Source organism: Podarcis vaucheri (genome assembly GCF_965113315.1).
Source record: "Podarcis vaucheri genome assembly, chromosome: Z".
Taxonomy (NCBI): domain Eukaryota; kingdom Metazoa; phylum Chordata; class Lepidosauria; order Squamata; family Lacertidae; genus Podarcis; species Podarcis vaucheri.
The window spans coordinates 23,959,352-23,971,769 of record NC_138758.1 but is presented as its reverse complement, the minus strand read 5'-3'; the positions used below and the strand labels follow the sequence as shown (position 1 = coordinate 23,971,769).

General features: G+C 47.2%; 1 protein-coding gene across 14 annotated transcripts in view; it reads left to right on the top strand.

The window, feature by feature from the left end:
- TENM1 (teneurin transmembrane protein 1) overlaps positions 1-12,418 on the top strand; it is a 392,346-nt gene that overhangs the window by 361,664 nt on the left and 18,264 nt on the right. For 10 of the 14 annotated variants that reach the window (XM_082208513.1, XM_082208512.1, XM_082208509.1 and 7 more), the window contains 2 exons: positions 3,511-3,807; positions 11,205-11,306. In XM_082208513.1, the coding sequence (XP_082064639.1) occupies positions 3,511-3,807; positions 11,205-11,306 (399 nt within the window). The remainder of the gene's footprint in view (positions 1-3,510; positions 3,808-11,204; positions 11,307-12,418) is intronic. The other 4 variants (XM_082208504.1, XM_082208503.1, XM_082208502.1 and 1 more) reach the window with 1 other exon arrangement.

The following is a 12,418-nucleotide window of genomic DNA, read 5'->3' as shown; positions in this document are numbered from 1 at the left end:
CTCCCATCACAGACATTCCCTTCTGAATTTTTCAGCTCACACTTTCCCTTCACATCATTCAGTGAGCTTCTGTCATTAATCCCTCTTGCGCAGCTGCCTGTGAATGCAGAGCTATCCATCAAACTGGTCCCAGCATGCTGAAACATGAAATTTGGTAGGAACAAGCAATTTTAGCTGCTTTCAGAGGTCCCACGTGGTAGGTAGTAATTTCAGGTTTGCTAACTGCAAGGTTGGTGATAGGGATGGTGCATCCTATCCTGTGCCTGGTGGAATGTCATTCTGACACCACTCATACTGTGGTCTTAACTTGCAGGTAGGAGATGCCATATGTAGGATTAGCCAAATGTTGTGCCCTCCATTTGTTGTTGTTAGACTACAGCTTCAATCATCCCTGACTATTGGCTATGCTGGCTGGGGCTGGTGGGAGTTGGAGTCCATAATAGCTGCATGTTGACTACCCTTTGCATATTGCAAGAACTCGTAGGACTATTGTGGCAGAACAGCTTTCTTCAAAGGCAAGTTGAGGATCAGCAAGAGCAAAATGCATGCAGTACAGTGATCTGTAAAGAAAAGCATATTGTTGCAAGTGTTAAGAGTAGCTCTGACTGGAGTTGTAGTCCACTGCAACTGCACTTATGTTTCCTGATTACACATGCGGTTTCTCATCTAGCTACGGATTCCAGATACCGTATTTGTTTATTCCATTTGTTGCATTTATTTTGCCCCCCAGTATTTGTTCAGACAGTTGCCTATTGTGTTCTCTGCGTGCACAGCAAGCTGTTGAAGAAAGGGACAGGGGAAATTTCCTTAGCAGTGAGAGCAGACCCCTTTGTGTATGCTCAGAAGTGCCCACCTACTTAATACTGCGTGCGGAGGAAACAAGCTGCAGTAGCATAGTGGAGAGAGGAAACTGCTCTGGACAGGCATGGAGGAACTCTTCATCATATATTCTAGGATTTAGTACTGTTACGGAAAACAATCATTCACGGCTCATCCACGCGATTGGCCCCATGTTTTCTAGGCACAGGTCTGCACTTTAAAGTGGGGTTTCTTTATGTTTTTGCCCTGGTGCTTTCTTTGTGAAATTCTGATCTTTAATGCTGAATTGGAACAAACAACAATTTGGGTTTTCAGTGAATTGCCATTTTGCCATTTGCTCCATATCAGTGGTAAAGAGTGGGGAAAGCGCTAAGAAACAGTGCTTTAAGACATGGAACTGTGCCTAGAAACACACCACAAAAGGAAGTCTGCATGTGCCCTCAGTTGAGCACCAGTAGGTCTTAGCAAAAAAAAACCCCAAAACCTGAATCCTGGGTAAGACAGGAAAGAATGGTCCATTTGCCCATGGCAAAGAAATGGATTGTGGTGGGGATGCTTGTTTACAAAAAGAATTTGCTAGGCTGAGTCCTGGTTGGCCTTGGAGGAAATTCCTAGGTAGTAGAGAGGGGCAAGGAGGAACTGGGGTGGATCTTGTATGTGTGGGGAGGGGAACTGATGGTGTTCTCTGCATAGGGAGTAAGTGATGTGTGTGTATTAGAAAAGAGAGCATTTCTGTTTTTGACCTATAAAGCTTTAATAGCTCAAGTCTCCAATACCTCAAGGACCAACTTCCCCTGTATGAACCTACCTGGAACCTGAGATCAGCATCTAAGGCTCTTTGCATACACCCCACACTAGGAGAAGTTTGGAAGATTGCAACAAGAGAACAAGCCTCCTCTTGTGCAGTGACCCATGCTTTCTGTGGGCTACCCTTCCAGCACTGGGCAAATATATATTTATTCTCCCAGGCAATTTGGACAGTGCTAAAGGTCTGGCTTTTGATCATTTATTTTTTAGTGTTCACCTTTATGCAGGTGGGGTGGTTATTTAATGTTGGGTTGGGGCACCTGTGGCCCTCCATATATTGGTAGGCTGCAGCTTTCATTGGCTTTAGCCATGCTGGCTGGGGCTGATGGGATTTGTAGTCCAACAACATCTGGAGCATTTCAGCAGGTTCCCCACTGCTGTTTTATATGGTTGGATGATTTTTGTAGATTTGGGTATATGTTTTTAATGGATTGTGAATGTATATTTTGTATGGTATTGTCCCTGTAAATTGCTTTGGTACATCTTCTGGCAGTGTGAACCAATGCATAAATAAAATATATTGAAAGTGGTGTGACTCATGCTCAGGATCAGACCATTCTTTCACTGCAAAGGTGTAGAAGTGAACAGTTGGCAGTAATCCTGTGAGGAGGAAGCACATGCCTCAAGGCTTCATATTTACCTACACACCAGACCCCTGGTGAGCTTTGGCATATAACAGCCTTGAGAAAACTTATATCATCCTGAATCAGAATGAAAATGAGAGTGTATCGCCGTGTCAGGTTCTAAGAAACCAAAGTTATGTTACAGTGGACTTCAGTGGCCTGCTTCATGAAAGGAAGGGTGCGGCCAGAGATGGGAGGGATGAGGCTACTGGGAATTATTAAATAATCAGGCTTGTTACCATGAGACTGAAACCAGAAGTATCTGTTTGCCAATCTGCCAGTGAATTGAAATATTCATTTGAGGCCCTTACCCGAGTTTCTTCTGTAAGAATGAGGCAAGATTCCTGAAAGAAGATCTGCCCCTGAATAGACCTGAATGATCACTTAGATCAACTGGGAAAATTTTACTCATTGTGCTGCACCCTATAGAACAGGCATTCCCAAACTTGGCCCTCCAGATGTTTTGGGACTACAACTCCCATCATCCCTAGCTAACAGGACCAGTGGTCAGAGGTGATGGAAATTGTAGTCCCAAAACATCTGGAGGGCTGAGTGTGGGGGTGCCTGCTATAGAATATAATAGAGCAGAAACAAACACACAATTCTGCTATTGTCCCCAAACTGTGAAATGCTCTTTCCTCTGCCACCAGTTACTCCAGATATATTGTAAAGACATACCTTTTAGCACAGGATTCAAGATTTGCCCCTATTTTATTGGCTTCAGTTCCCAGAATTCCTCTATTTCTTTTTATCTGCTTTTCTATTACCATTTTACTAGTTTTGTGTTTTATTTTTGTTTTAATGATATTGTTTATTGTTTTAATGCTCTACACCACTTAATGTCCTTTCAAATATGTGTGTGTGTTGATAGTGAAGAGGGGCTTTTTGGTGGCAGCCCAGCTTTGATACACCCTCCTGGAGGAAGTAAGACTGGTGCTACTATTATATTGCTTTTGGTTCTGGAATAACACGTTTTTCTTTGCCCAGAGATTTCAAATTGATTGTAATATCTTAAGTAGTTAGATAATTCATTTATCATATTTTATTATGTTGGTTTAACTATTTGTTTTATCTATAGATAGATAGATAGATAGATAGATAGATAGATAAAGTTATATTTGATCTTGAAGTCTGCCTTCTTGGAGTCCTTATTTTGAATGAAGGCATGGTTTTAAAAAATGCAAAATAAATAAAATGCATATCTTCATCTACAGAATTGCTTCAGTTGAATTTGTGATGCTGTTCTTGCTTTATAAATTAGGCCCACAACAGAAACCTGCTCTCAATTGATTTTGACCACATCACAAGAACAGGGAAGATCTATGATGACCATCGGAAGTTCACTCTTCGGATTCTCTACGACCAGGCAGGCCGCCCAATCCTTTGGTCTCCCCTCAACAAATACAATGAAGTCAACATCACTTACTCACATTCTGGATTAGTGACCTTTATCCAAAGAGGGACATGGACCGAAAAGATGGAGTACGATCCAGGTGGGAAGATCATTTCCAGAACATGGGCAGATGGAAAAATATGGAGCTACACATACCTAGAAAAGGTGATTCATTTTTGTAAATGGTTTGTGAAGATTGCAGTGTAAATTTGATTATCCACATTTAGAAACTCAGAGAAGCCCCCACTGGGGAGAAAATAATTGGATTTAATTAGATTATTGTTAATAATAATTACTTGCAAAAATGGCTTCTGGACTGTTTAAAGCAGTGTCTCCCAAACTTGGGTCTCCAGCTGATTTCAAACTACAGTTCCCATCATCCCATACCACTGGTCTTGCTAGCTAGGGATGATGGGAATTGTAGTCCAAAAACATCTGGAGTCCCAAGTTTGGGAAACAGTGCTTTAAAGTGTAAAACCAAATATAAATATATATACACACATGTTAAAATACACCCAAAACAATCTCATCAAAACAATAAATACATCCATAAATAAAAATGCACGATAAAACAAGCCCATTAAAACAGCAAAACAATTAAAACAGCAATTAAAACTATCAGATCAGGAGGTCTAAACAGGTGTGCCTTCAATATCCAGCAGAATGTCTGTACAAATATAGAGCCTCTCATATTTCAGCAGAGAGAGCATTGAACACTGATGCAACCCAGAGATGGGGAATCTGGTGTCTTCCAGATGTTGTTGGACTCCAACTCCCAGCCAGCATTGCCAAAGCTCAAAGATGATGGAGGTTGTAGTCCAGCAACACCTGGAGGGCCACAGCTTCCCCATCCTTATTCTAGACTAAATAATTTTTATTTTAGATGAAGGATCTAAATTAGCAATAATTGAGGAATTCAATTTCTATGAAATCCAGTGGGAATTGATCTTTCAGACTTATAGAGCTGCTCACGACATTAAATATCTTTGAGATTTCACATTTCTCCAGTTCTTGCAAAACAGTTGTCAACTGATAAATCTTATCCAAACACAGTAATGCGTGTGTTTTAGAGTAAGATACTTTAGAAATGCATACACACTGAGCTAAAACAATGCATTACAGTGCATGCAATTTTTCAGGGGAAATTTTTAATCTAAAAATTAGCAAATTGGTGCATAGATTGGATGGGATGGGATGGACCTTTGAATGAACACATGTGAGACTAGCATGTACCGTATTTTTCGCCCTATAGGACGCACCGGCCCATAGGACGCACCTAGTTTTCAGGGGGGGAAATCAAGGGGGAAAATATGATTTCCCCCTGTAGCTCTGAAAGCAGTGGACAGGCTGCACGCAGCCTGTGCGCTACTCCAAGACCTTCTCCCTGCTTTTGCGGGAGGTGGCGGAATTTCCCCACCTCCTGCAAAAGCCCATAGGAGCCCCGCGTGACTCCTGCGGGCTTTTCGACCAGGAGGGGACTGAAACGGCCAGTCAGTCCCTTCTCCCTCCTCGGGGAAAAGCCCCCAAGAGTGGCGCGCTCTTTAAAGGGTGCGTGGCTCCTGCGGGCTTTTCTAGGAGGTGGGGGAATTTCCCCCCCCCCTCGTAGAAATGCCAGCAGAAGCCGCGGAGCCCCTTTTAAGAGCGCAAGGCTTTTGCGGGAGGTGGGGGAATTCCCGCATCTCCCGCAAAAGCCCAAAGGAGGGTTGGAGAGTAGCGGGAAGGCGTTGCGCGCCTTCCCACTGCCCCCCATCCTCTGGGGCTGGCGATGGGGGAAGCGCTGCTTTCCCCCACCGCCAGCCTCAAAGAGCAGACTCTCCTGGCTTCAGCGGAAGCAACGCGAAGCCTCCGGAGTGCAGGCTTCAGAGGCTTCGCGTTGCTATCGCTGAAGCCAAGGAGTCTGCATTCGCCCCATAAGACGCACACACATTTCCCCTTCATTTTTGGAGGGGGGAAAGTGCGTCTTATAGGGTGAAAAATACGGTAACTGTCCATCACTAGCCCAAACTGAGGGGTCCAAACAGAATATGTGGGATCTCATTGGCTCTTACACAACTCAAACATCCTCATCATCCTCATTATTAGACATAAGAACATAAGAAGGCCCTGCTGGATCAGGCCAATGGCCCATCTAGTCCAGCGTCCTGTTCTCACAGTGTGTTGTCAGAGTATACAGTGGTGCCCCGCAAGACGAATGCCTCGCAAGACGGAAAACCCGCAAGACGAAAGGGTTTTCTGTTTTGGAGGCGCTTCGCAAGATGAATTTCCCTATGGGCTTGCTTCGCAAGACGAAAGCCCATAGGGAAATGCTGGCGGTCGGGAGCAAAGACTTTCGCCCACAGCTGGCCTTCAGAAGAGGACCTCTTCTGAAGGCCGGCAGGGGGGCAAAAGTCTTTGCTCCCCCCGCCTTCCCCCCCCCCCGCCTGCCCCGGGCGATCTTAAAATGCTGGCGGGCGGGAGCGAAGCGTTCGCTGCCGACCCCCAGCATTTTAAAATCTCCCCGCGTCCCGGGGAGGTTTTAAAATGCTGGGGGTCGGGAGCGCTTGCTCCCGACCCCCAGCATTTTAAAACGCTGTTCCGAAGGGGGGGCGGGGACACCTGCCCCAGCCGCCCCACTTCGGAAAGCTGTTCCGAAGGGGGCGGGGGGCGGGGACACCCGCCCCAGCCGCCCCACTTCGGAAAGCTGTTCCGAAGTGGGGAGGGGGGGCGGGGACAGCTGCCCCAGCCGCCCCACTTCGGAAAGCTGTTCCGAAGTGGGGCGGGGGGCGGGGACAGCTGCCCCAGCCGCCCCACTTCGGAAAGCTGTTCCGAAGTGGGGCGGGGGGCGGGGTCACCTGCCCCATCCGCCCCACTTCGGAAAGCTGTTCCGAAGTGGGGAGGGGGGCGGGGACAGCTGCCCCAGCCGCCCCACTTCGGAAAGCTGTTCCGAAGTGGGGAGGGGGGTGGGGACAGCTGCCCCAGCCGCCCCACTTCGGAAAGCTGTTCCGAAGTGGGGAGGGGGGGCGGGGACAGCTGCCCCAGCCGCCCCAATTCGGAAAGCTGTTCCGAAGTGGGGCGGGGGGCGGGGACAGCTGCCCCAGCCGCCCCACTTCGGAAAGCTGTTCCGAAGTGGGGCGGGGGGCGGGGTCACCTGCCCCAGCCGCCCCACTTCGGAAAGCTGTTCCAAAGTGGGGAGGGGGGCGGGGACAGCTGCCCCAGCCGCCCCACTTCAGAAAGCTGTTCCGAAGTGGGGAGGGGGGCGGGGACAGCTGCCCCAGCCGCCCCACTTCGGAAAGCTGTTCCGAAGTGGGGAGGGGGGTGGGGACAGCTGCCCCAGCCGCCCCACTTCGGAAAGCTGTTCCGAAGGGGGCGGGGGGCGGGGACACCCGCCCCAGCCGCCCCACTTCGGAAAGCTGTTCCGAAGTGGGGAGGGGGCGGGGACAGCTGCCCCAGCCGCCCCACTTCGGAAAGCTGTTCCGAAGTGGGGCGGGGGGGCGGGGTCACCTGCCCCAGCCGCCCCACTTCGGAAAGCTGTTCCGAAGTGGGGAGGGGGGTGGGGACACCTGCCACAGCCGCCCCACTTCGGAAAGCTGTTCCGAAGTGGGGAGGGGGGGCGGGGACAGCTGCCCCAGCCGCCCCACTTCGGAAAGCTGTTCCGAAGTGGGGCGGGGGGGCGGGGTCACCTGCCCCAGCCGCCCCACTTCGGAAAGCTGTTCCGAAGTGGGGAGGGGGGGCGGGGACAGCTGCCCCAGCCGCCCCACTTCGGAAAGCTGTTCCGAAGTGGGGAGGGGGGCGGGGACAGCTGCCCCAGCCGCCCCACTTCGGAAAGCTGTTCCGAAGTGGGGAGGGGGGCGGGGACACCTGCCGCAGCCGCCCCACTTCGGAAAGCTGTTCCGAAGTGGGGCGGGGGGCGGGGACACCTTCTGAAGGCGGGCAGGGGGCAAAAGTCTTTGTCCCCCCTGCCTGCCTTCCCAGGGGCTTTTAAATCGCCCCGGACAGCGGAGAAGTCCTCCGCTGTCGAGGCGATTTTAAAATGCCGCCCGCCAGCATTTTAAGATCGCCCCGGACAGCGGAGAAGTCCTCCGCTGTCCCAGGGTTTTTTAAAATGCTGGGGGTGGGAAGAAAAGCCCTTGTCCCCCCCCACCCCCCCCAGCCTTCAGAAGAGGTCCGGGGACAGACTGTCCCCGGACCTGGTCTGAAGGCGGTTTCCCTAGGAACGCATTAATTGATTTTCAATGCATTCCTATGGGAAACCGTGCATCGCAAGACGAAAAAACCGCAAGACGAAGAGACTTGCGGAACGAATTAATTTCGTCTTGCGAGGCACCACTGTATTATGGCTAGCAACCCTCTCCTCCATGAATTTGTCTTAATTCTCTTTCAAATCAAAGCTCTCTACAATAGTGGTCATCATTGCCTCCTCTGGGAACAAGGAATTACTATTACTTACATTTGTTTGTTTGTTTCTTTGTTTACATTTCCTCGAAGGAGCGCAAGGTGGCATATGTGGTTGTCTTCCTCTTTCTATTTTATCCTCACAACCAGAGAGGTACAGTAGGCTGAGAGCCAGCGACTAGCTCAAGGTCACCCGGTGAGCTTTGCAGCTAAGTGAGGACAAGAACCAGAGTCCTCTGTGTGTTATTCCAACACACTAACCACTATCCCATACTGTCTTGGAGAGGGGTTGTAACACAGTGGTGGAGCATGAGCTTTTGCGGGCAGAAGGTCCCAGATTCATTCCCTGAGATCTCCAATTAAAAGGATTGGGTAACAAAGGATGGAAAAGACTCTTCTCTCTCAGAAAGCCTCTATCCATTATAGAGTAGGCATTGCTGGGCATTACTGGGCCAGAGGGAGAAACAGTCTGCCCAGGTAAAAGGCAGCTTTCTATGTTCCTTTCTATATTAACGTGGAGCTCTCAGGTTTAGAGATGGTTTGAACTTGGGAATACAAGTGAAATGGAGATGTTTCCTGCTAAGGTCAGGATCCCCCTCCTTTTGCAGAAACCACTAATGAGCAGAAAGGCCTAAATGTCTGCTAACAGCTAATGACACAGAGCCACTGAAAGAGTTGCCTATTGGATTTAAATGGGCCTTGGGTGACATAGTTATGAGTGATGCAAAGATGAAATGTGGCATTTCATCTCCGTATCTGTGTTATCCAAGTCATCTCTACAGCATGCACTTTAAACTCGGGGGGTGGGGGGTTACATTCCACATTCCAAGTGTTAATGCTCAGTTTTACAATTCTTAAGGTGGCTTTGTGAGCATTAACTTTTCAATATGACAAGCTGCCTCTTAAGGGGCGGGGGGGGGCGGGGGACATGCTTGTTAACACATCCCAGAAGATTGACATGGTGAGATTTCAACAAAAAAATACATTTCTGCAAAAGGAAAAGCAGGGGTGTGTGAATTTTCAGCAACCCCATACCACCTCTAGCACCAAAAAAAGGCTCCCCAACCCATGGAGACAGTGCTTTTTTCTGGAGGTATTCAAGGGTACACAGTACCAGCACTCCCCCCCCCCAAAAAAATGTTGAAATTGTGGTGCTTACTGTAACAAGATCATGGTGAGTACCAGCACTTTTTTTCTTTAAAAAGGGGGGGGGAGCACTGCATGGACCCAACTTTCACAGGCACAAGAGGCTTCAGAAGAAAGGGAGCGTCAGCAAAATATATCCTCCCCACTTCCATTTATGTATCTTCCTTGCTGGAGTGGTACTGTATTCTACAAAGGAAAGCATCACAATACACCTGCTGGCAAGATGACACTTTATGTATCTGATGAAGTAGGCTGTAGTCCAGGAACGTGTATGCTATAATAAATTAGCCTTTAAGATGCTACAAACCCCTTAGTTCTTTTCGCAATACACATCATCTTCATTTTTAGGCTTTTTCAATGCATTGGGGGTTGGATCTAAAGAGCCAAAGAGCAGAAAGAAAATAGCTGCTGGCATTTTTCTGCAAGAGTTTGTGAAGCGGTTTAACAGGTAGCTCAGTCATTTTCGCACTTCCCTTGTGCAAGGGAAGGGGGATCCTTTTTTAGTACAACTTGTTGCCCTTGGTGCTCTAGCACAAAGCGAGAATTTTCTGCATACAAAAGGGTGGTTTTGGATCCACCCCAATGTTCTTCTGAGCTCATGAGTGTTGCTTCATCGTGTTCTCCCCCTCCCAACCCAATGGTTTAATCACAGTGTTGGAGAAAGCTTGTACTCACTTTACACATGAAGTAAGCGAATAATGAAATTTATGAGACAAACAACTGGCATGGCTACTAGCTTGCTAAAAAGCGGAAAAGAGAGGGGGATTTTTGGTCACCTTCCCAGAGCAATATGCACAGGTATACCACCAAATACTGCTGTGCAAATGACCTGTCAATTTCCATATCCAGAATTTTAAAAATACACACATTAATACAGGTGTCAAACATTTTGTGTGGGGGTTTTGTTCCTGCCTGCCCCCTCACGTGTTGGCGGAGCATATATAAGCCTACTCCGCCCTGTGACGTATCTGTTCTTCCTTCTTCCGGGTCCCAAAGGACCCGCATGTTGGCAATCACACATCAGCTGGAAACATCTAAAATTTCTCTGCCTGTACATGAAAGCAAATAGCTGTAGCAACCAAAAACAAAATTACAAATAGCATCAAGCAGTGATGCAATAAAGATTTACTTAGATAACTTATTTCAGGCTGTACAATCTGTTTTTAAGGGCAAGGGAGGTAGAATCCTTATAAAATTAATCATGGATCAAAAAGTGTTTGGCTTATTGGCCATCCATTATTTGTGGCCACTACCAATGACCTCCCCTCACTTGGGTCCTCTGGCATACAAAGAGGGCTGCAGGGGACAGGACAATGCAGTGACATGTAGAAAGTACAAAATAAGAGCCTTTCTTGTGCTACTCAGAGGGTATTCCTGCTACTACTCACTTATTAAAAACTGCTTATTATAAAACTGGTTGGTGCCCGGGGTCCTGTTCACTAAGGGGTAGAGGCACTTACCTAATGGTAAGCTGGTGTGTGAATTTGTGGATCCCTAAGCCTAATACACATTTCACATATGAACTCCTCATATTTACACAATTCCTATGATAATAAACCAAATCTTGTTTAAAAGGTTCTTAACAATCTTCCTTCCTGAAACAGATTTTTTTAAAAGCATTCACTGTAAAAAATATTTCCAAATGTCTGCTTTGCATTTAATAATTATCAAACGAACAAAAAAAACAACATATGTGAACATATCCTTCTCTTAAACATGGATTTTCAGAACCCCTTTTAAAATGTGTAAGCACCTGAGTAGATTCTGTATTCCCTTTCCTGGTAAAAATAAGTCTTGATAAAGAGATCCCACCACATCCAAAACTACCTATAGGCTCAGTTCGGACATCACATCTAAATGTGGATAAAGTAAAACTATGGTTTGGTGTGATTTCCAAAACTGAGAGCCATGGTTTGTGACTGGCTGGAAAAGACAGAATTAGAAACAATGGTTTGGCATAGGTAAATACCATGGTTTGTGCTGACTATGATATGAGACGATGTCTGAATTAACTAACTGTAGTTAATGGTCACCTCTACCTCCAGAGACTGCTGCACAACAGAGACGGGAGTAAACTTATGAAGCTGAGTGCTGAGAGGATGAAAAAAGAAGGCAGACAAGCAGCCCTAAACCAGGGTCTGCCTGTGGTATGTTTGAAAACTCAAACCATGGTTTGGGTTCCAAACTATAGTTGGTACAAACTATGGTTTGGGATGGTGTCTGACTTGAGCCAACTTGTATTCTATCTGTATTCTGTCTCAGTACGTTTGCGTGCATTTTGTTGAGCTGAAAAGACAGTCCTGAGAGAAGTCCCATTAAGTTTTCTAACAATTGTTCATATATTTGTGTGTGTTTCAGGAATGTGGACAGGAAGGCTCAATTCAGTCATCCCAACTCCCTCCAGTGCCTGGAAGGGACTTAACAGGGACAAGCTAATTATTATAATGAGAGATCTATGATCTCCTGAAATCTCCCCACCACCACTGACGCCCTATAAACATCCACATGAGGTTTGGATGAGCCAAAAGAAGAGGGTTAAGTCTAGGCACACAGACTGGAGCTGCTATTAGTTGTAGAGTGGTAAGCATACAGGTACTATAAAGGGATCCACATATTTCCTCTCCTCAGCTAATAGCAGCTCCAGGGAGGAGTGTAATCTGCACTGGAAAATCTACACCGGGCAAACACTGCCTAAACCTCCAGTGCCATCACCCTTATCTACTACTCCTTTCTTGTTTGAAGAGAATTACAATATGTCAGGACATCTCATCAGAGGCCTCTCAATTACAGGCACACCCACCCACATGCTTACAGTACGTGTGTTCTACACACGTGCAACCATGTGTATATATACGCGACTCTGGGAAATAAATAAATAGAATCATACCAGGAAATGGCAGGAAAGAACTGGAGAGTTCTTGTGGCTCGCGAGGAGATCCTCCCCAGAGCCCAAAGAGGATGTCAATGATGGCTGAGGAAGCCCCAAAGAGACCTGAGGCACAACGGGGCTTCATTTAGGCTGCTCAACCTCCCTGCCCAACAACTGACGTGTAGGGTGGCGCAGCAGCAACACCTTGCCTTCAGCCAGCCCTAGAGCTTCAACTCTAGATATTTTGGTCTGGATTGGAGAGAGCACCACTTCAAGCAATCATCGCTCCATTCCAAATAATTCTGGAAGTTATATTTTGTTAAGGGTGCTGTGAGTTATTAGGAGACTCCAGTTCCTTTCACAGTCTTACAATTCCCAGAGCAGTTTAAA